Below are 22,087 nucleotides of genomic sequence, written 5' to 3'. Positions count from 1 at the left end.
AACTTTTCAATTAATCAGTAAAAAGTACCTATAGAAAATTGTACACCCCTCTTACCTTCAAGAGACTATTACCTGATTCGATCATCAGCCGCATTGTATTCACAACACTGTTCGCTAGAAAAATTTTATTAAGTTACCCACTAAAAAGCTAATTGACTTAATTTTTATAACGTCTGAAATTATATTTACGCCCTAAATATTTCCAAAGAGTCACTGTACCGTACTACCAACTGCTAAATTTAGACACACAGCTAGGTATGGAGCTGTATAAGTAAAATGTAATTACATTTTGTTTGTTCGTTCATAATGCGCCATTTACTTCTTCGACGTCAACATACCGCGCCATTAGGTTAACAAGATGGAAATCATCCCCTTCAAATACATATTTTATTTTGATTATGTCGCCCGGTCAGATATTTTCAACATTGTTTTAACTCTCTCTTTAAGGTCTTCATCAGCTAAATACAAAGATATACTGACCTATATAGTATTCCTGGTAATCATAGTATAATATGGTATAGTTTTTTTGGCAAGGGTTTCTCAGATTTTTTATATTATTTTCATCAAGGATGATAACGTAATTCAAATTTCGAAGGTTCGTTGAAAATCGTAAAAGTTGAGCATAGGTAAAAATCAAGGTAGTCAAAGAAGTTTCGTGGGCGTGATTATAATTATGAATTGAGTTCTATTTTTTTGTGGATAAAGAAGACATTTATATATTATATTATAGAGCTAATTGACCCTACACCATTATAATTTTACTATCGTTTTTGAAATTAAACCAACAATTTTCACTTTTAACTTAGGTAATTATTCTAAATGAACAGTAATGAAAATCGTACAAATGTTGACAACTCCTTCTTCATCCGAATATAAGGTTCCGTTTTTCTAATTATTTTCACTCGGTGGCAGCTTCGCACACAAGATAATCTTATTTAAAATGCTTCTAAGGTTTTTGTTGTTAATTGCGTCCGTTAGTCATATTCTTGCAACTGAGTCGTGGAAGAAACCTGGTTGTCATCGAATTGGTGCGTATTCCTTGAATGTAAATGATTTTTTTTGTTACAGTATAATTGTCTCATTTTTGATGAAGTAATATTAGAGGGGGACACCATATTCCCATAATTTCAAAGGCAGAATGTGTATGAAATGCATTGCAGATTCGATAAACACAGACACAAATTGACACGAGTTGCCAAAACTTTTGTAACATAAACGTTGTTTACTTTACCCAACTCATGTAGGAAATTTTGGAAATGTATTAACTTTCGGATATCCATTATCAACCATCTATTTGCCTTAACCAGTGGGAAGTGTTTTCGTTTAAAGGCTTAACATCATCATTAATTTTATTATCTGAGGTAGGTACTAGCTCCGCTTTGTTCAAACGCCATAATCTTAATGTCTATAATTTAATTTAGGTATATTGTATCTTAGCTCATTTATTTTTTTTTTAATAAGAAAGATTGCACAGCCATATAAAGTTTATTTTATTATAAACAGGCCATACGAGAAACATTAGCATACCAGACTGCGTCCAGTTTAAGATCACGACGAATGCGTGTAGGGGTTTCTGCGAGTCATGGTCTCTGCCAAGCATTATGCTTGGTTTCAAACGTCATCCAGTAACATCACTAGGGCAGTGCTGCAATATCATGGAATCAGAGGATGTAAGTAGGTAATTTATCTGCGAGAGAGGCAATGCTGCCGCAAATACGGGAATCTTCGGGTCAGACGTGAGGTCGTGTTGGGGAGCGATTTTTAAAGGTTTTTTGTAACATCTGATTCCATAACAAGTATTTTTATAAATGGAATATTAATAGTAGCTGACTGGATACCGTTTCCGGCTTTATGTGATTTTTGATTAATTTTGGCTAGGGAATAAAGCTAGAAAAGTACCTAATATAAAAATAATTAACTAGTTAGAATGAAAATACCAATAGATCTCTGATAAAATCTTACTAGATTAGACGCAAATGTTGTTTAGTTTTACTTTTCATGTACTCACGCACAATTTAGCTGCTTTTGTTTGAAGTGTGATTGATTTTAACTACTTAATCATCAATGTAATAGGTACTTTCATGTTATTAAAATAATCAAACAGAGAGGTGAGGTGACTTTTGGATTTTTAGGAATTTGCGCGATTTTCATCTTTTTCTTCACACTTCGTAATTTAAACATACATACATATATATGGTCACGTCTATATCCCTTGCGGGGCAGACAGAGCCAACAGTCTTGAAAAAACTGAATGGCCACGTTCAGCTATTTGGCTTAATAATAGAATTGAGATTTAAATAGTGAAAGGTTGCTAGCCCATCGCCTAAAAATAACCCTAAGTTTGTTAGCCTATCCCTTAGTCGCCTTTTACGACTTCCATGGGAAAGAGATGGAGTGGTCCTATTCTTTTTTGTATTGGTGCCGGGAACCACACGGCACACTTTAATTTAATTAAAGTTACTTTTGCATTTATAATTGTACTTGTACGAGTAGTATGGATCTTAACCGTGTACGTTGTCTAGATGATAATCGATCAATTCTTTATTTTAGGTACCGGTGAAAGTGCTATGTTTAGACGGCGAAAGGAATTTAATATTCAAATCAGCAGTTTCCTGCGCCTGCTATCATTGTCAAAAAGAATGATAAAATCTCAACTCTTTTATACAAGTATGTTATGATTTAATTCAGTAAGTTCTTACTTATCTCAAATTACTTTAGAATTTCAAATCCTATCTTTGAAAATTTAATTCAATAGTTAAAAATGTCATATCATACAAATTCGAAAAAAAGGACATAGTAAAAATACTTATGTATTTTAAGTTAATTTTACTTATTATTGTCATGATTTTTTTTAAGTAAGTTTGTAGTAAGGAATGACGTGTAACTTGCAATGAATAAATTAATTATGGCGTTGGTCATGGCTTTTATTACTAAGTAATTAATTTAGTTAATCATAAATGAACAGCTAATACCTTAGAAATTGGAATACTAAATCTGTGGTACTCTGACATTTAGCTTTCCTTCATACAAAAACAGTGGAACCAAATAATATTTTAAGAATCTAGAAACTCACTGTTTAGTTAAGCCTGCACAAATAACGGCACGTATTGAACCTACATGCCAAATTCCAAATTTAGACCCATTTCTAGTCATAACAGTAAACGCTGGTTTGGGCTTTGAGTTGATATGTTAGTCAATCAGTCAGACAGTGTTGTCTTTCTTAGATTGTGCACAAACGTCGTCTTAATTGCAAAGGGAATTTACCGCTATCACAATTTAACAATGCCTCGATATAAAAAGTACATATGATTCATATTTTACCATATTGGCCTACTTTTCTGAACACTTACGTTGTTATAAAGTAGGTACTATTATTTTGATAATACAATTTTATTGTTTAAGAAAGTGTTCATTCAGTTTTTACTATAATTTACGTGTAAGTAGGTACCTAATTAAAAGAGGATTTGACGACATGCCTATTAGCTTTTAAAATGCCCAATTAATGATGATTAAAGACAAATTTTTGGATTTAGATTTTTTTTTAGGAGAATGGCATTTTGTCGATGAAGATTTAACAAAGTTGAGTTTAAAAAGCTGCACTTGCAAAACGGGTCGCCACCTTTAAGTTGTAGATGGTAATTACAATACCTTTGGTTGCATTAAAAAATGCGAACGATAGTAAGATAGGTATGTTTAATTTAGTATTTGAGAAAATGAAATAAGTAAGTAATTAACATAAACAAAGTTATATTTAATAAGTGATATAAAAATCTTAGGTCATGTAAGTTATCAGTTGGATAAGCAGTGTGTGCGAATTCCTAGCAGATACCCAAGCTACTCTATTTTTGGATGAGAAGTGGAGGTCTAAGATTTCTATGTTTTTCTGTTGATTCACTTTTCCAATATGCGCGGGAAGAAAACCATCACACTGTTTTTAACTACATGCTAGACTATCATCAAAAACATTTTTTTCCATATTTGAAGAATGATTTATTTGAATATATGAAATCTTTTTTCTTTCCCGGAAGGGTACGCAGAGGCAACATCTTTACACTTGTCGCGATCCCTACATAATTCTTTCACTCCATCATTTTCTGGCACACCTAACTTTCCATACTATAAATATACCAAAACGCCTCTAAATTTTTATTATTGAAGCACATAATTTAAAGTAATAGCCTACACCTACTGCTTGAAATTGTATTAGTTAAGTATGTCGAATTAGTAAAAACATAAAATCGTGCGTGGAGTTTTTTATCCAGTCTTTGGATATAGGTAAGCCTGGCTACATTCCTTCATAGATACCGTAAGTTTTTCCTTATATTCCTTTGTATTTATATTGTCGACTGTATAAAATATTATAAAGAGTATTGACTTGGTACTCCCATATTCCGTAACGGTTTGGGGAATCCCTTTGCCCGATTCAATGTACGGATTAAGAGGAAGATATATCGTACAACTTTAATATTTTCAACTGTGTATTTTTTTTCAAATAACACGATAAACGTTACTGGCAAAGCTTATCGTATTATTTGAATGAAAATAATCTGTGTTTAATTAAGCACTATAAATAAAGAAAATTAATTAATTTACAGTAGCATTGTCAGGACTTAATTTTTTAAAACTAGTATGTTATGAACAACTTATACAAGGGAGATACAAAAATTATCGCTAGCTATAAAACAATAGGTATTAATTCTCTAACAATTGAACATTTTAAAATACTATAATTATTAGCTAATAACTATTTTATATATAATTACTTTTATATTTAAAATAAAAATTATGCGTACTTACTTAATAACCTAACCGGGTACCCAATATTCGGAAACGGAAATTCATAGGTAAATGAGTTTTTTTTTTAATACTTATGAATTAAGTAGATATGTTTATCGTTCATTATTTATTGATGAAATGATGGGTATCACAATCATTGCGTGTCATAGATATCATTGTAATCAGTCAATTTCTAGTGGTATGTTTGTATTTTTTTCTGTTTGATAATGATAAAGGACAGTATTTATTAACCACCTGAGTGACTATTTATTTAATTAACAAATAGACATAAGGTCCAACTGCATTTGTTGTACAAATAGGTTCATCCTGACGGATAAACTAAAAACAATTTTAGGCACCCATTGCGAAGAAAATGAAAAAAATCTTCAGGAGTGACATGCCTAAAACGCTTTATTAATAAAAGCCTTTTTTTTCTGAAAATTCCAACGAAGGCGAAACCCAAGACAAATATCTATGTGACAAATTGTCCTCACCTACCAGTTAATGTAATAAAATAATACAGTTATGGAAATCGAAATAATGATAGTCCCCTAAAAAGATCATTAAGTTTTAGTGGCACTTGGCAGATTATAATTTATATGAGTAGTTAATAATTAGAACATTTCTATTTGATTATGACAATAGTGTTGATTTGATTTCAACAAAAATTATTACCAAGTTGGTAGCTAATTAAAATTAATAATTCAAATTATTTAACTTTCAATATAACATAAATTTTTAAAATGACTTCCCCTTAATACATACCTAAATCCTAATTAAAGTATAAAACATCACTCAATGCGTTCAATCGTTCATTCACAAACTTCTATCCAAGTGCGTAACGTTTCAATATGCAGAAAATTATTTTGGTTATCCTTGTGGTAGTGTCTTTAGCCCAGGCGAAGACATTCACGAGATGCGGCCTGGTAAAAGAGCTGAGGAGGCAAGGCTTTCCGGAAGACAAGATGAGGAACTGTAAGTGTTTTTTGTTTTATTTTTACAAATTTATTGTTTCTTTACTTATTCTTGCCAAGCACTGTGTTAGAAGATACGACTTGGTCCAAGTTGGAGTAGGTATAATCTTTTCGTTATAGTGGTCAGGGCAGTTTGTGATTCAATAAGTTAGTTTATTTATCTACACTAACAGATAACTTACTGAAGATTCTTCTTTTAGGCGATGTGCTAGAAAACTGTCACCATTGAATCTCAATTCTATCATTTGGCCATGCAGCTGAGCGTGACCTTTCATTCTTTTCGGGACTGTTGACTCTGTCTCCCCCGTGAGGGATAGAGACATGATTGTATATGCATGTATGTAAAAATAGCCCTGTTTCCAACGTCAGTCTTTTTATTTGTGATTCATTGTTAAAAGTACTAGACAATGCATCTATTATATCATATTTTAAGCAAAACTGCTCAATTTATAATCTGTATCCAGGGGTTTGCCTCGTAGAGAATGAGAGTAGGAGGCGGACAGATATCACCGGCAAGGTGAACAAGAACGGCTCCCGGGACTATGGCCTCTTCCAAATCAACGACAAGTACTGGTGCAGCAACACTAGCACCCCTGGGAAAGACTGCAACGTTACTTGTAGCCGTGAGTACATTTATGGGTAGATATATCACGTCTCTATCCCTTATGGGGTAGACGGGATCAAGACACGAAGGTCACATTTCGAAACGGAATCCATAGTCACAATTATTATTGACGTCTTTCTTTAGCAAGAAAAAGTTAACTTAACATAGAATGAATAAACACATACATTGGTTCTTTTACATTTGTTTCCCAAGGGGTTAAACCTTTAAAGTCTCTCAGGATATCTTCAGGTACGGTAACAAAAAAAAACACAAATTTCAACAAAAACCTCTGTCGTTTTTCAATTATTTGGAAAGCAATTAATTTTAATTTCTTATTCAACTTTATTAGAATAAATGTAGGCGGACTTAACGCCTAAGGCTCTACCACTCTGTTATTAAACCAATTACTTAATCAATTAATTATTACCTTTAATTCAGAGCTCCTGACTGACGACATCACTAAAGCCTCCAAATGCGCGAAGAAGATATTCAAACGTCACGGGTTCATGGCGTGGTATGGCTGGCGCAACCACTGCGACGGGAAACCTCTTCCTGACATTAGTAGTTGTTGAAATAATTTTAAGATCAAAAAAGTTTTTGTGTCTTCTTAGGTGTTAAATTTAAAGTAAAATGTGTTAACTTGAGGCTTTTCCAAGGATTATAACAATGTTCATAATTTTATGCATTGTATACTTAGAAAGATCATCCGATAAAATTACAGTAATTTAAAAAAAATCAGTTGGTTATTAAAATGGTTAATTCGATCACATAAAACATTTTTAAACTTATAAGTATTTATTATTTCTGTATTGCTTATGTAACCTAGTCCTAGTCTATAAATGTTATTAAATGCGTCCGTCATAATATCATCTAGATAGAGTGATTTTATTTACTTTTATAATTCGCAAATACTGAGTTACTTTTTCATACATTGTCACACTCGCCGCTAACTTTGTAAAAGCAGTTTTGTGAAAATAGTAGTTTACTATCTACTTTTTTAAATAAGTCTAGTTACAAAACACATGGCCCACGGACATTTTTCTGGCGTTTTTAAGGTTGCACCCTCTTTGTAATCGAAATAATATAGGACCAATATTGTCCAATGTATCAAAACAAAATTAAGTACCAAGTAAGTGCGTAACCCAAATTTACCTAATCATTTTGTCTAAGTCACTGTCCCAGAATTAGATTTTGACCTGATTAATAATTATGAGACTACGTTAGCAATGAAACCATTCAAATATAAAAATAAATCGCATAATAAACATAAAAATCAGAGCCAAATTAAGCACTTTTTTTTTAAAGTCGGTTGCAAAAACCATTATTACAAATGAATTGACAACAGGCGCATCAACTTATTCAAAGGGGTCAAACAAATGATATCTGCCGTGCTAAATACTAACCATACAACCGCATTGCAACTTAAAAGCTGCTATAAACCCGTGTGCACATCATTGCCAGTTTCAATTCTATTCTTTACTTTCGCATAAAATTATTATTTACTTTGGAATGGAAATTTCAAACGGCATGATTTCTCCTTTAAATTATAAAATTTAATGTGTGCATGTTTCCGTACAACATTCCTGGTGAACCCAAATTATGTCTCAAGCATTAGAGTAGAGCCTAGAGTTTAGAGTCTTCTAGTCAACTAATGTATTTGTTATCAAATGTAGCTGTTAACATAAAAAAAATAACTGTTATCATCTAACCAACATTTAGGCCTATTGAAAAAATGGGCATAGAGTCAAGAACCATTCAGCATTAACGTATTTATGAATAATGGCAAATTCCCAGTCTATACAATAGAAGCTCGGCAACATAGAGAAGATCCTTCGTACTAAGTTGACGAACGTTAATGTAAACGTATTTAAGTAAGGACACACGGTACCAACTAGATTCATTTCGAATTTACTTGCTTGTATTTTTACGGTATAAAGAGTTTGAATTGAAACAAAAATCTGAAAATTGTGTTTATGCTACTGATGTGTGTGCATGTTCCCTATCCCTTAAAAATGGCGGGGATTTCACGCATGCGCGTGTGATCGACTGGTAGCCCCGACGTCCACATTGCAGTCGCGACTTGTGTTGTGATGTCTCCGCTCGAATGGGCGGCGCGGGTTGGACTCGCGGCGAGGCGCGCGTCGCGGATGATTCCGACTTCGAAACCCTAAAAACCCTCCTGGATTCCAATGAGGGCTGGACACTGGAGTATGAGAAAGACGGAATCAAAGTGTGGGCCGAGGATGCGGCACACGGAGCTCTCAGAACGGTCAAGGTCTGTTTGATAAATAAACCTTTCATGTCAAATTCTATAGACGTGTGGCTAACCTCACCTGTGTGATTTGCATTTTAATTTCACGAGCATTAATAATAAATGAGGGGGAGTATCTGGCAAGCATTTGTTTTAATGAGTTTGTTAAAGATTGGTAACATTTTCACCAGTTGCTCTTATTTTATTTCGTTTTTAATTTTAATATCAGCCGAGCTGCGGGAACAATGGTCAATTATTTCTAGTTCCAGTTAACTTCCCACAACGTTTCCTCTGTTGTTTTTTGTTGTGTGCAAATTGAATTCAAACACAGATGGATTTCTCAATGAAAACCCTATATGATGGGGATATTCCATGGAATATCCTGGCATGCCAGGACAAACTGTGAAAGTTTATAGACCATGACTGTAGTGCACTAAAGAAGAATTGATAGGGAGGATTTTTGTAATGCTGTCCGACGATCTAATGAAAATTGGGGAAGATTCTTATGACTTAGGGTATTACGTATTCATGGTAATAAGCTAGCTACATTCATTTATTAACACAAAGAAACATGACTTCGAATAAAAACTGAAATAATAATAGTTGGTACTGTATAAACTACATGTAAGCGTTTTCAGATGTAGGATGTGTTTCAGTCAGGTCTGTCAATATTAAACTAAAATCACTTATCGGAAGAATTGATAAGAATATATTCCCTCTCTTGCCTTTCAAGATGATAAGATTTCATTCTCAGCTATTGCATTAAAGCTAGGAATCCCGTAAAGAGGGAATGTAAGCGATACTCGGGTAATAATATTACCTATATCAGCCTGGCAAAGTTTCACTTTAGGAATTTTTAATCGAATTGCCCTAGTTAGAGCCTTCATCGTTTCGTAACCTCTCACGAACGATGATAATTGCAATGATTATAGCCTGGCGAAAACAACAACTACCTAGTAAAAAGAAGTTAAATGAAAGAATAAATATTGTATGATCTTAAATGAAACAAAAGGTGGTAAATGGCAAACAAAACTACTTAATTTATTATAGTTGAAAATAAAGTGAACGTAATTGTACATTAGGTATGTTGTGGTGTATTAAAAGATTAGGAATATTGCTGTAACTGTATTGTATGTTTAGATTCATAGAGGTTTTTGTGACCAAAATCGAAAAGGATACCTGTTGTTGAAAAGTTAAGCGAATATATGAGGGCAAATTTATAAGAAAGAAGAGACATAACTGACTGTAAAAGGGGGACTACGCCGATCTTGTTGAAATTTTATGGACAAAGCAGATGTCATAAAAGGGAGATAACTGTTACGAGTAGACATTATCGTCAATTTATGAAGAGAAAGACAGAAGAAACAATTATGAGAAGAGTAATAAGTGTTAAAGTAGCGAGATGTCTGTAGGGATCAAATATAGCAAGTGTTAATCAATCCAAAGTCATTATACCTAACCCTGCGGAAAACAGGCGTGATGGTAAATATATGTTAAACAAAAATGTACCTTTATTTCCCAACCGACCTTGTTTAGATACTTATTTTCTCCGCCTGGCGTTTACGATGATTTTGTAGTTATAATCTCATAAAGTGCAGATATCATAAAGTAAAATATTATAACATACTCAATGTTTACTGTTATATTAACGGTGGGATCATAATAAACCGTGTGAAATATAAAGGTTATAAAGGTAAAGCACATAATAATATAAAAATAGTAGTTTATTTATATAGTATGAATTTGTGTTTGGTCCAAAGGTTTGACTGGCTGAGAATGCCTTGTGGCATTAAGTCCACCTGTTGTAGGTATATTTTACGTAAGAACATAAAGTTTAAATAAATAAATATGCAACCACACTATATCCATTTCTTTTAACTGTTTAAAGTTAATAACAAAAAGGTATAGGGCATATCTTTGACGGTAATATTAGGAGTTCAAAGGAGTAAGTGAAGTGTAGAAGGGTTTGATCCATGGAGTTAGTATAGGTAGAATTTCATTGGCATAGATAACTATACTAAAGTGGATTATATGATAACCGAGCGACTCTCGTCTGCCCCACTTCAAAGTAAAATCATTAATTCTTCTTTATTTCTACCATCGTTTTACGTCAACCGTAGTTTAGGCGACTGCTCTCTGTGATAACTTAAACCTTTAAAAATAGGTAAGTGTTACTACCAACCAATAGTGTGTTCATATGTTGTCGATAGACTTTCAGTAAATATTGCATTTGTTGCTAGGTGGTGGCAGAATTCGAAGATGTGGAGCCAGACGCGCTGTACGACGTGCTGCACGACCCTGAGTACCGATCCGTGTGGGACACACACATGCTGGCCGCAGAAGACGCCGGACACATCAACGTTAACAACGACGTCGGCTACTACGCTAGTAAGTTCTTCTGTTGTACAAGACGCTAGTACCAGCATATGGCTCCGAATACAGGTCCGTGTGGAAAACGCACATGCTGGTCGCAGAAGAAGCCAGGAATATCAACGTTAACAACGACGTCGGCTACTACGCCAGTAAGTTCTTCTGATGTAACAGAAGTATAAGCGTATGACTCCGAGTACAAGTCCGTGTGGGAAACGCACATGCTGGTCGCAGAATAACGTTAACAACGACGTCAGCTAATACGCCAGTAAGAACCTTCTACTGTACTAGACTGCATGCTGGCCGCAGGAGACGCCGGGCACATCAACGTTAACAACGACCAAATCTGTTGTATTCGCAACCATAGATAATCTTCTATCCATGCTATTTTGATCACACATAATTATATTAAATGGTATAAATGACAATTTTTTCTAGAAGCCAAGTAACACAAATTTGAATGAGACCTCAGGAAATTATTAATTTTGTGAGGATCAGCAAATCAGTCATTGCACTATAAGTCTACCTCGTATCGTTAAGTGTATCAAATATGTGGATACTAATGATATACCCGAGTACCGGTCCGTTATATGTTGCGAGGTCAATAGACATTGGTCAATTTGCACTTAATTGTAAGGATATGAGTAATAGCATTTTGTTTTGATGGAAACCATGTTATTTTATATTGGTTTAAGGCTCGTATCGGGAGTTACACAAAAGCAGGACACCACGTGACCCCAAAAACCAAGCCATGTGCCCCAGTACGTCTCTGTGCACCGCCAGACGAGTCTTTTTGGATAACTTTAGACTGCTCTAATATTAATATTTCCTGTATTCACTCTCCATCAGACTTCGCATCGCTGTAAGCATGTCATCCATAAATACAAGATATCTGGGTTCTGTTTATTCCCTCTTTCATACAATTGAACCATAAATAGGTTTGAATGTTTCCAGCGAGGGCATGGATCTGATTGCTCGGTGACGGTGATTCTTTTATTAAAATTTGCAAAACAGTTATTCATTGCCTAAAAAATTATTTTATAGTAAGTTGGTTACTACTCGTTGGTTAGTACTGGTTATTATATTAAGCTTTATTTCAGTATTATTGATCATGAAATGATACAAAGTCTTTTATTAAATATTCAAACGACAACGGTAGCCAAAAATAGGTTTTAAATTGATAGATTTAAAATTTTAATACTGTACTGTCTACTTACTAGTCTCAAGGCTACAAATCTAAAATGGCTTCTGGAAAAACATTTTGGTGGATATGAAACTACAATTTGAAAAGTCCTTTAAACTACAATTGAAAAGCGTCGGTGGTAGAGCAATTTAAAAATTATATATCTGCTAAACTTTGATAATCATCTTAAAGGTGACTAATGCTTAAGCTATGAAATGCTACAAATTCAATTTCAGAAACTACGAAATTATTTACAATCGACTAAATAGATATTTCATAAACTACAATAGCAATTTGAAACTATTTATAATTGTGATAGTAATTTACGAAATAATAAAGCTACGAAACACTAAATCTACTTCATAGTCTACGAAATGAACATAAGCTACGACGTCTAAAAGAAAAGTACGAGCTACGACATGTTACAAACGCTACGAAAAACATAAGTTACGCACAAATCACAGTAATTTTGCTGATGCAAATACGAAAATTTTATATTTATTATGTTTCTGTCGAAGCGGTCAACGAATTCGTACCTACGTGATTTTTTACATTCAGAGGCTTTTTATTCTTTGTTCTGTTTAATTCTTTTAAAAACGCGATCAACTCTATAAGTATGTAAGTGTAGCTTTTACGCTCAGATTATATTTATACTCATATGACTTGTTTATCTTCGAAAGAGCAGATTATTATGCAATACCATAAGAAAAATATCATTCGTAGAAAGATTATAATTTATTTCACTTTGGGATATATTTAATTTTCCCACATAAATTCTAGCACAAAATTCTAACATAAATTTAGGTATGTTATAGTACAGCAGAAAGATTTATGAGAGCAAATTTACGAAGTTGTGGTCACAAGATTGGACTAGTTAGCGCTGACCTTGATATTAATAAACTGAACTCTACCCTTATTGTCTCTGGGGAGAACTAATATAATATTCTGAGAAATAAGGTACATTGTGACTATTATTTAATTTTTATTATTTAACCTGAATAAAATAATCATACGGTACAATATATAACGAGATTATATAATTATTTACAACATTTTTGATATTCTGTTTTTTATAATTTATGTCATTAACGTTGGAGAATACCGTTTATTTTACGTAGTATTTTCGTTTTTAGTTTCCTTCTATTTTGACATTTAAATACGTTTCGGTGCTAAATAGTTATTCACAACTTTAGTAATTTATTTATATGGTTACATTCGTTGACAGGGGTTGAATTGAGTGAAATATGTGATCTAGAGGCAATTTTCTGGAATTCTATAACTGTTGAAACATAGCGTCGACCTCAGAGGGAAATGCCTCGGCTTTACTCTGGGGAAATGGGGAATTTCAGGGCATATGAAAGAATCTTATTTATGTTACATCTAGTCATCCTCAGCGGATTTTTATGGATAAGCTTAGTTTGATATACCTAGAACTTACTTTTTTAAATAATGTTAGTACTATGTAATGGAATTCCAATTTCAAAAGGTTTTTAAAAATATGAAGATAATACATTTCGAAATTCGAGTAGGTTTAGGGACTCATAACACCAAATCTGCTTGCTGCTTGCCTATGATACTTGTTACAAGGTCAATCGATCCTGTACACCCTGACTTCAATTTGGTTATTCCTCAAAAGGGATAGGGTAGACACTTATTCGAAAGATTTTTTTTCGAAGTCAAAAATAAATAACTGTCTTCGAAGTTTGTGACGTTACATTATACTTATATTAGTCCTACAGCTTAGTTTCAAAATAGTACTTACACGTATTGAGATAGAACTGTGACATAATTACCAACATTGGCAGGTATGTAGGAAATTGGTTTGCTCAAATATCTACGGCAAAATTGAGCCAGCTTCCACGCTGTACTAATTAGTCAGCCTGCCGAATAGTGTCATGGCTACACTACAGCTCGATAGACCAACGTGGACACGAAATTTGTATTATAAATGTTACTATCTAGAAATTTTATTATTAGCTGAACTAATCTTTAAAATTTTGCAATCAAATTAATCAATTGTGATAATGAGTAGGGACTAAATAGGAGTAATAAATACCTACTGGTACTCTCAAATGACATGTCATTAACTATTGGTTGGACATTTTAATTCTGAGTTTTATTCGAAAGCTTTACCACTGCTACAACTAACAGTTTCAAATACTATCTAAGTTTATATAGATAGCATTTATTTTAATATGAATATTATTCCGATTTAGTTCTATGTGAAAATCCTTTAATGTAGATATTTTTTCCCCATGTTTCCTCTTTATTTATTTTTTTCAATTTATACAACCATTATTAAAATGTAGTGGCAAATATAAATGCTTACTGCCAATTATGTTTTATTTTCGAAGTGAAGTAACTTAAGCATTAAATAAGTAATTGAATAGTAACACTCAAACGAGTAAGGCTTGCCGCAAGCCACAATCAATTTGGTGCTATGTGTTTTCAGGCGCAGTACTTATGCTACTCGTATGCTTCACAATTCACAGTCAGTCCATTAGTAATGAGATCTGAAGCGTATTCAACCAAATTGTTTTTAGTAAATTCTACTTTGTGGTACATTTGAAATGGAAATAATTTTGATGAGGTAAGTACTACCTAACTAGGTATTTGTGGTTTCAGTTAATTGTGTGGTCTTAAGCATATGTCGATTAACCGACTGTTCAAGTAGACAAATAAAATTTCAAGGATTCGCTTTAAAAGTGTTTCAATAGAAACAATTACTAATTTAACGAATCAATAAATTGAAAAGAAAAAACAGAATTCCCCTAGTTTATTTACAATCCAAGACAAAAGCGGTATACTTAGTAAATTATAAAAAATACTGTAAATTTTATCTCATATTTTAATTGTATAAAAGTGGAAATATGGTCATCATTTTTTTGAACTGTTACCCTATTTATATCCTAAATTTCATAAAATAAAGTTTTCACATAATATAATTATAATAGAACTCTTTTTTTCTAGAAATTCCTTCTTTTATAACGTCCTCTCCTATTTCACCATTCACTTAAAAGTGAAAGTATTATTTATTATAATGAATCTTGTAACTATCACGTCTAGCAATTGTTTTTACGGTTTAAATGATTTTTATCTCATTTTTATCAATCTATGAAATTGTAGGTGTCTGAATCGACTGGCTGAAAGTATCGTACTGATAAATTTTCAGTGTCCTGCCCGGCCCCCCTCAAGAACCGTGACTTCGTGCTCCAGCGGTCGTGGCTGGACACTGGCGACGAGAAGTTGATACTCAACCACTCTATCTACCACAAGGACTATCCGCCTAGGAAGGGATATGTTAGGTTCGTGTTTTTTACTATTTCCAGAATTAAAATAATGTATTACCCAATTTTTTTCAGAGCATGTCCCTTTTTATACACGGAAGTTACCTACTAACAAATAAGTGAGACAGATATTTGTAATATTTTTTTAATTCAAAACCGACTTTCTTTAAATATCTACAGCTACCATAAAATTAGCACAGATTATATTTAGCACAAAGACAAAAAAAACCTACAGAAGTTACATGGGCTGATTATTCTGGAAATTCCCAAAAACCCAGTGCATAAGGTAGTAAATACATAAAACCACGCCACTTTCCCGAAGTGACCACATCTTTCCACTATCAGACTTGGAAAATTATGAAGTGTCCTGTATGTTTCTCTCATTCATTTGAGGTACAATGTTATATCTCATTAAGCAATGACCGGCCACTCGTCGATAAGATAACAGTGCGCGTCAATCCGTGGAATGGCAACCTTCAATCGATTTATTAAGGCTTCGTTATGGTTTTTAAAGGTTAATCATAGAGTTAAATGACGTCTCGAAGTAGCTCTGTGAAAACAGTTTCAGATACTGCTGGTTGTTTTTATTAATTTGTTGAATTTATTTCACACCATGACGTTTTATAGAACTACACATTATTATGTGCACTAGAATTTAGTACCATAAACCAGTCCTGTGAAAAAAAAATCTTTTCTCTGTCACGTACGAATCACACCTTGAGCATGGGATATATGAAGAAAAAGAAATGAGAATTCATATCTTAAATAGGGTTCACCCGTATCAAATAATTAAACCTGTAAATTTTCGTTCCCGTAGGAATTTCGGAAAATACTCTCTTAGAGCACCCCTGGATATATAATCTATAGATAGCTCAAATTTGAAATCTTTAGACTCAGCCAAAAAGCTGGTGTATATGTCGGTCAATCAATTAGTCCATGTCCTAATTTTATAACTAGATTCAGGTATTGAATTGTCAAGTTATATTATCTAAATGGTTTATGGAAACGCCGTCTTGCAGTGTAAATGATATGACGTCACTAATAAACACTGAATAACTCCCCATGGTGCCAATGTCAAATAAGTCTGGTGCGTGATGTTATGTTCAAACAAATGAATAATATTAAGTATCTTACCTACATATGTAGGTAGGGTACATATGTGGGTGGTCGAACCGATAAAGTGTCCGAATAAAAGAGTGGCGAGCAGGGTTGCATAGGTTCAAAAGTAATGATGATTTTCTTAGTGATAGTTTGAGTGGTAACCGTAGTCTGTTCCTATTTTAAATAACTGTTATGTTTGGTTACCCAAAACTAAATTCAGTATAATAGGTACATGTTTTCGGTAAAGAGAGGGTTTCATCTTCTTTTTTCCATAAATTTTCACGTTTTTTAAGTTCCGAATGCCAACAGTGGTTAAAATTCGCCTTTTTGATAATGAAATTAATAATTCAAAATATTAAAAAATACTAATAAACTAAATCCTTATATAATCGATTAAAACAGTATTTAATAAAAAAAAGACTCTCCTTCATACTCCAGTCGCAATCCCGTGCTGAATAGTGACAGCTATTCTTTTTTGCTCATTTATTAAAATACCGAAAATTTATAACTCTGTAACTGCCCGGCAGACGTTGTTTTGCCCTGAGTTATAATGTGCACGTCAGTTGTTTTATGTTTTTACAGAACATAGGCAAATAACTTATCTATCCAAATAGCTTTTATACGAATAGAGTGAAAAGAAAGACGTGTTAATTTTCTTTATTTTCCTTTTAATTTTTTGGTTTTTCTCTCCATAAGAACCTTTCTAGTGCCAACAAGAGTTCTTGATCGCTTTTATATAGATTTTACACATATCCACAGGGCTATATCTCTCCTCACTGGGTTTGTGGTGCGGAGCAGGCCAGGCGGAGGGAGTTGGTTGGGCTACGTGTCGAGGTCGGACCCCAGAGGATCTTTACCTGCGTGGCTGGTAAATAGGTAAAAACTTTTATTATTTAAGACATACATACATATAATTATATCTTTATCTCTTAAGGGGAAGACAGAGCCAATAGTCTTGAAAAGAATTCACGTTCAGCTGTATCGCTTAATCATGGAATTGATATTCAAATAGTGATAAGTTACTCCTAGCATACTAGCTCATTGCCTTAAAGAAGAATTCCAAGTGTATAGGCTCTCCCTAGATTGATTTTTACCTATTGTCATAGTCACCTTTTACGACATCCGTGGGAAAGACATGTATTGGTCCCATTTTAAAGTGCCAAGAACCACTCAGATAAATAGGGACAACTTTTTAGGAATGTCTTGTTTTCTTTACGTGTAGTGCTATTAATAATTGATGTGTTACAAGCCTGTTATTTTTAAAAATCGTAGCAAAAGGGCATAAGTTAACCTTTTAACCTGAGTGATCAATATGAGTGCTCATTTTTCATTTAAATTATGGATAGGTTTATCTTTTATATTTGATGTTTGATGGAACATAGAGTTACAATCTTAAAGTCAAGGCTAGTAAAAGCGAAGCGGCGTAATGGCAATTATTCATTCATTTGGACAATTTAAGTAATACTTTATGACTTTTGGTTTCTCTTGCATTTGGTCTACCCCGGAGGGGATGCAATATACCCTTTTACTCATATTTAAACAATCCCCGGGCCCCGAAGAATTGTGGCGGAGGGTATATATCTATACTTATATGGAAATCATATTCTTTGTTCAACACTTTATTCATCACGTCAATATCTGCTGGGAACTCCTGAGATTTTATACTATAGTCTAATTTTAATATTAAGGATAAAGACATTGGCATCCGCTGGTCATATTAAACTTTAAATAAATAATAATTTTAATAAAAATAAAAACCTATATTATTTCAGAGTAACAGCTCAGCTAGCGCCACGCCTGGTTCACCAACTGCATAACGCATCACGCCGGTATCCTGGCTGGAAGGCCCTGACCGACCTGCCTTACCACAAACCCTGGAGGCATCCGGAGCAAGTTCCCCCGTACAGGATCTCGCTCGCTGATGTTAGTAAATTTCTTCTTATATTTATCTCAAAAACTGGATCTCGCTTGAAAGAGAAAACATCGTGTGGAACAAACATTCAGGTGTCAACTATGATCCAATACGGGTTAGCATTTGCGCAGGTTGTGGAGGTCAAATGAAAGAAGGTGACTAACCTAATACAAGTTTATACATAGGTAGAGGCGTTCCTGACTTCTCTCTAAAGAGTTGTGGATAAAACCTAGACAAACGCCAGGAAGAAGCATACCTATAGGTGTATCACGTTTCTAGCCCAACTTTATTTATGGTCTTTCCCTCGATGGACTTTTTTCATTCTGCACGGAAAGGGACTGAATGACCTAAGTTCAAATATTTTTTCAGTGTGTAGATCCAGACGCTCCACCACCACCTCAGGAACCCAAGCCTGATACATCCAAGAAACTAGTGGTGCCACCGCCCAGGGAAATAGAAAGCCAAAGTGTCGAAGATCTCGGAGACATATCTTCAGAATTCAGTGTAGAAGTAGAAGAAGACTTAGCCGACCTCACGCTAGACCCCAATAAGAAGAAAGGAAAGTTCTACAAATTAGTCAAATCGATGAAGAATAGAAGAAAAAGTGTCCAAGTTGCCAAAAGCGCGGATAATCTAGTCGATAGCAAGCCGGAGGATAGGCAGGATAAAAAGAAAGGATTTAAATTTCATCGTAGGTTCAGTCTGAGCCGAGGCCGAGAGGATTGAAGGAAATTTTGACATGGTGTCCTGGTCTTTACAATAGCCAGTTTTAAAACCTATAGAAACTGGCATTATCATTTTCACTTCTTTATAATATTTTTCTTCTTGAATATTATTTTACACAAAGCTGGATGTGCAATGCAAATTTTTAAAGCTGGTTGAAAAACACTGGAGATGAATGAAATTATTCTGCTATCGATATAAAATTTCAGATATTTTGTTTACGGCGGTCATTTTTGTTTGTCACTGAATTGATTGTGTGTGTACGGTATCTTTTGTTATCTGTAACAATTCGCCCCGGTTTTGTTCTATTAAAATGAATTTATTCTTATAAGCCAGCGAAATCTTTCAGTCTGTTCTTTCACAGAAGTTAGAACTGTGTTAACTAGTTTTCCATTTTATATAACAGAATATGTGAATTATAAACAATTATAGTATTAATGGTTAAAAGATAACTTAAGTCTTTTTTCTCAACTCTAAGAGCTTATTGATAAAATTAGAACGTTTAATCAGAATCTGTAGTTAATGTTACATGTCAAGAGAGAGATTAGGGGTGTTAAAGTTAAGGGTTGTTGAAGTAGATAGTATTGTTCGTTGAGTAGATGTCTTGGAAACCAATTAAATTTTATCATATCGGATTTAACAGAAATATCACTTATGATAACTAATGGACTACCAGATCGGTGGTATACTTATCATGTTTTCTCCATTTCAGAATCAGTTTCCCAATCTTGTATATGTAAATACAAGTGTATAGGTAAGAAAATTTATATCAATTCTTATATCTTCAACTATGTGTAAGCTGAATATACTTATACCTACTTTTATTACTCGTAACTTTGTAATATTTTACGTATTCTATTTTCACTTTTTTAAGCATATTATGTGAAATAAGTAACATTTAGGTGGATTGCTATATTATTGTTAAAGTGTTGCTATTTCATTGTTGATTAATATTATGAAGTTTAAAATAATAACGTTAATTGATTAAAAGCAAGAAATGGTTATTCTATATTTCGCTTATCTTTATCTAAGCAATTAAATACTTACATCTGATCCACACACGGGTCGAACAGAAACAATTCATAATCCCATGCTTGTTTACTAAATATTAAAAAATCACATCTAAATCTGTTCCAAAATAGATTTATAAGAAAAAGTAATATAAAAACAAAATTCTCTAGTAAATCCATTATGATATCGATTGCAAAAACTTAATCGGTCTCAGCCACAAATCACGTAGCGAATCGATACAATAGAAAAATCGTTTTTTTAATCTACTCAAGAGAATTCCGTGTTATATGAAAAGATTTACAAGTCCGTTTTTATGTCAGGTAAGTACTTTTTCAGGTTCAAGGCCGATTTTGTTATTATACCTACCTTTCGATTGAAGATTTTGTAATGGAAACACATGGAAATTTGCAAGTGTCTTACATCTTCATGTCTAACGGGTATATAGTGTCTAGTTAAAAAGAAAAATGATGATGAAATGACAGGTTTCTTACTTACTTGGTTACGGTAGCTTCTTACAGTGCCTACTTTGGATTAATTAGAAGTGACCAAGATATTTATTTTCACCATCTCTTAGATCAATAAAGAAATTTTAAAGAAACCTTTGTGAGTTACCTAACACTGTAAAAATGTGTCTTATTTATGTCACTATCTTTAGCCCTTCAGCCAATAAGTTAGTAACCATAATCTTTTAAAATACTTACTGTTTTGATAAATCAAGTTCTTTCATTCTTGTTTTTCTTAAGTAATTCTTTTGAGTACAAAAGTATACCTACCTGTATACTTTTGTTAAGTTCACGTACAGACAGATATTAGGTAAGCCTTTTTTACTTTACTTTTTACGTGTCTGTAGTATTATATGTTATAAAAACTATCTTATAATTTGTATATCGTCCTTACCAATAAATGACTACAAAAAAAAGAAAGTGTCTTCTTTTATTTTAAATTTAAAACAGATTTCATAAAACATAGAAAGAATAGTTTATTCGTTTCGTAGATGTTTTGAAGACGGTATACTTTTGTATGTGGCTAACTGTCTATACATTTTCTAAAGAATGCATTTCGAAATGGATAAGCGAACACCTATTCATACTAATAATAACATTGTCCAGGGGAGTTAATCATCGATACATGTATGTGCGTATTTTATCGACAGTAAAATCACATAATTATTAAAAGAATTCACGATAATGTTCTATTATAGATAGAATAAATCTGAAGGGTCAGGGTGAAGGGTAGTATAAATAATAAATAATCGTCACACCAATTGAGGCAATCCATAATAGTAGGCTTTGGTCCACACAGGCCTCTTACTCAGTATGTATAGGTAGATATAGTCCGCTAGACACATGTAATTTTTTTTTCTCACCCAAACTCATAATTTTATTATTACATCATAAGTTGACCACGTTTAGCTGGAGATAAACCCAAAAGTCTATCTTGGTGTTGATTTTATTATTTTTCAGCCCTTTTTTATATAAAATGGAGTTGGCGCCTTCACATTTCAGGCCCAAATGATATATAATATTGTCCTGGTAACAAAGCTCGAGGTAAACAACGGACTGGACTACAAAGGCGGAAAAAGGCATTCCTAATTGTGGTGCGGATCCAAGAAAATGCTGGTAAATGCTAGAAGCCGTCTGAGGTAGTCGCAGTGATCGTAGCGATGTTGAGCAGATCAAGCGTATCATTAAGTGTTTGAATAGTGGCTTTGTTGGTTAGCAACCGTTGACCAAAACAGTTTTTCAGTGAGTTCTTTCTTGTATCTACTGAAATGGGAAAACATAAGGAAGAGGTAAATTTTTTTTTACTCATTCGTTTAATGTATTATGTAAGTATGGTTTTACAATTTTGTTTACCTTTATAAGCTGATGCTTAACATGACGAATATAAATATT

At 33.4% G+C, this 22,087-nt stretch overlaps 3 protein-coding genes across 3 annotated transcripts; all 3 read left to right on the top strand.

Moving 5' to 3' along the window:
* Nucleotides 1-936: 936 nt before the first annotated feature.
* LOC106139721 (thyrostimulin alpha-2 subunit) lies at nt 937-2,697 on the top strand. The gene is made up of 3 exons (XM_013341218.2): nt 937-1,028; nt 1,504-1,670; nt 2,551-2,697. Exons 1-3 carry the CDS (start codon nt 941-943, stop codon nt 2,641-2,643), a joined length of 348 nt encoding a protein of 115 aa, XP_013196672.1. The 5' UTR covers nt 937-940; the 3' UTR covers nt 2,644-2,697.
* A 2,886-nt stretch (nt 2,698-5,583) lies between these two features.
* On the top strand, nt 5,584-7,145 carry LOC106139709 (lysozyme). Its single transcript, XM_013341206.2, has 3 exons — nt 5,584-5,751; nt 6,215-6,373; nt 6,793-7,145. Exons 1-3 carry the CDS (start codon nt 5,628-5,630, stop codon nt 6,924-6,926), a joined length of 417 nt encoding a protein of 138 aa, XP_013196660.1. The 5' UTR covers nt 5,584-5,627; the 3' UTR covers nt 6,927-7,145.
* Nucleotides 7,146-8,437: 1,292 nt separating this feature from the next.
* LOC106139714 (START domain-containing protein 10) lies at nt 8,438-21,079 on the top strand. Its single transcript, XM_060947807.1, has 6 exons — nt 8,438-8,629; nt 10,846-10,993; nt 15,331-15,463; nt 17,306-17,422; nt 18,319-18,469; nt 18,828-21,079. Exons 1-6 carry the CDS (start codon nt 8,459-8,461, stop codon nt 19,182-19,184), a joined length of 1,077 nt encoding a protein of 358 aa, XP_060803790.1. The 5' UTR covers nt 8,438-8,458; the 3' UTR covers nt 19,185-21,079.
* Nucleotides 21,080-22,087: the final 1,008 nt, after the last annotated feature.

The sequence above is a fragment of the Amyelois transitella genome, chromosome 14 (assembly GCF_032362555.1).
Source record: "Amyelois transitella isolate CPQ chromosome 14, ilAmyTran1.1, whole genome shotgun sequence".
Lineage (NCBI taxonomy): Eukaryota > Metazoa > Arthropoda > Insecta > Lepidoptera > Pyralidae > Amyelois > Amyelois transitella.
The sequence above is the reverse complement of the archived record's forward strand: the minus strand, read 5'-3'. Positions and strand labels throughout refer to the sequence as shown.

Bases quoted from the DNA above. Each gene is read 5' to 3' on its own strand.
- LOC106139721 (XM_013341218.2), top strand. From the start codon at position 941: ATGCTTCTAAGGTTTTTGTTGTTAATTGCGTCCGTTAGTCATATTCTT. The intron at 1,029-1,503 runs GTGCGTATTCCT...TATTATAAACAG, and splicing joins ACCTGGTTGTCATCGAATTG to GCCATACGAGAAACATTAGC. The intron at 1,671-2,550 runs GTAAGTAGGTAA...TCTTTATTTTAG, and splicing joins ATATCATGGAATCAGAGGAT to GTACCGGTGAAAGTGCTATG.
- LOC106139709 (XM_013341206.2), top strand. From the start codon at position 5,628: ATGCAGAAAATTATTTTGGTTATCCTTGTGGTAGTGTCTTTAGCCCAG. The intron at 5,752-6,214 runs GTAAGTGTTTTT...ATCTGTATCCAG, and splicing joins GGAAGACAAGATGAGGAACT to GGGTTTGCCTCGTAGAGAAT. The intron at 6,374-6,792 runs GTGAGTACATTT...CCTTTAATTCAG, and splicing joins CTGCAACGTTACTTGTAGCC to AGCTCCTGACTGACGACATC.
- LOC106139714 (XM_060947807.1), top strand. From the start codon at position 8,459: ATGGGCGGCGCGGGTTGGACTCGCGGCGAGGCGCGCGTCGCGGATGAT. The intron at 17,423-18,318 runs GTAAAAACTTTT...ATATTATTTCAG, and splicing joins CCTGCGTGGCTGGTAAATAG to AGTAACAGCTCAGCTAGCGC. The intron at 18,470-18,827 runs GTTAGTAAATTT...ATATTTTTTCAG, and splicing joins ACAGGATCTCGCTCGCTGAT to TGTGTAGATCCAGACGCTCC.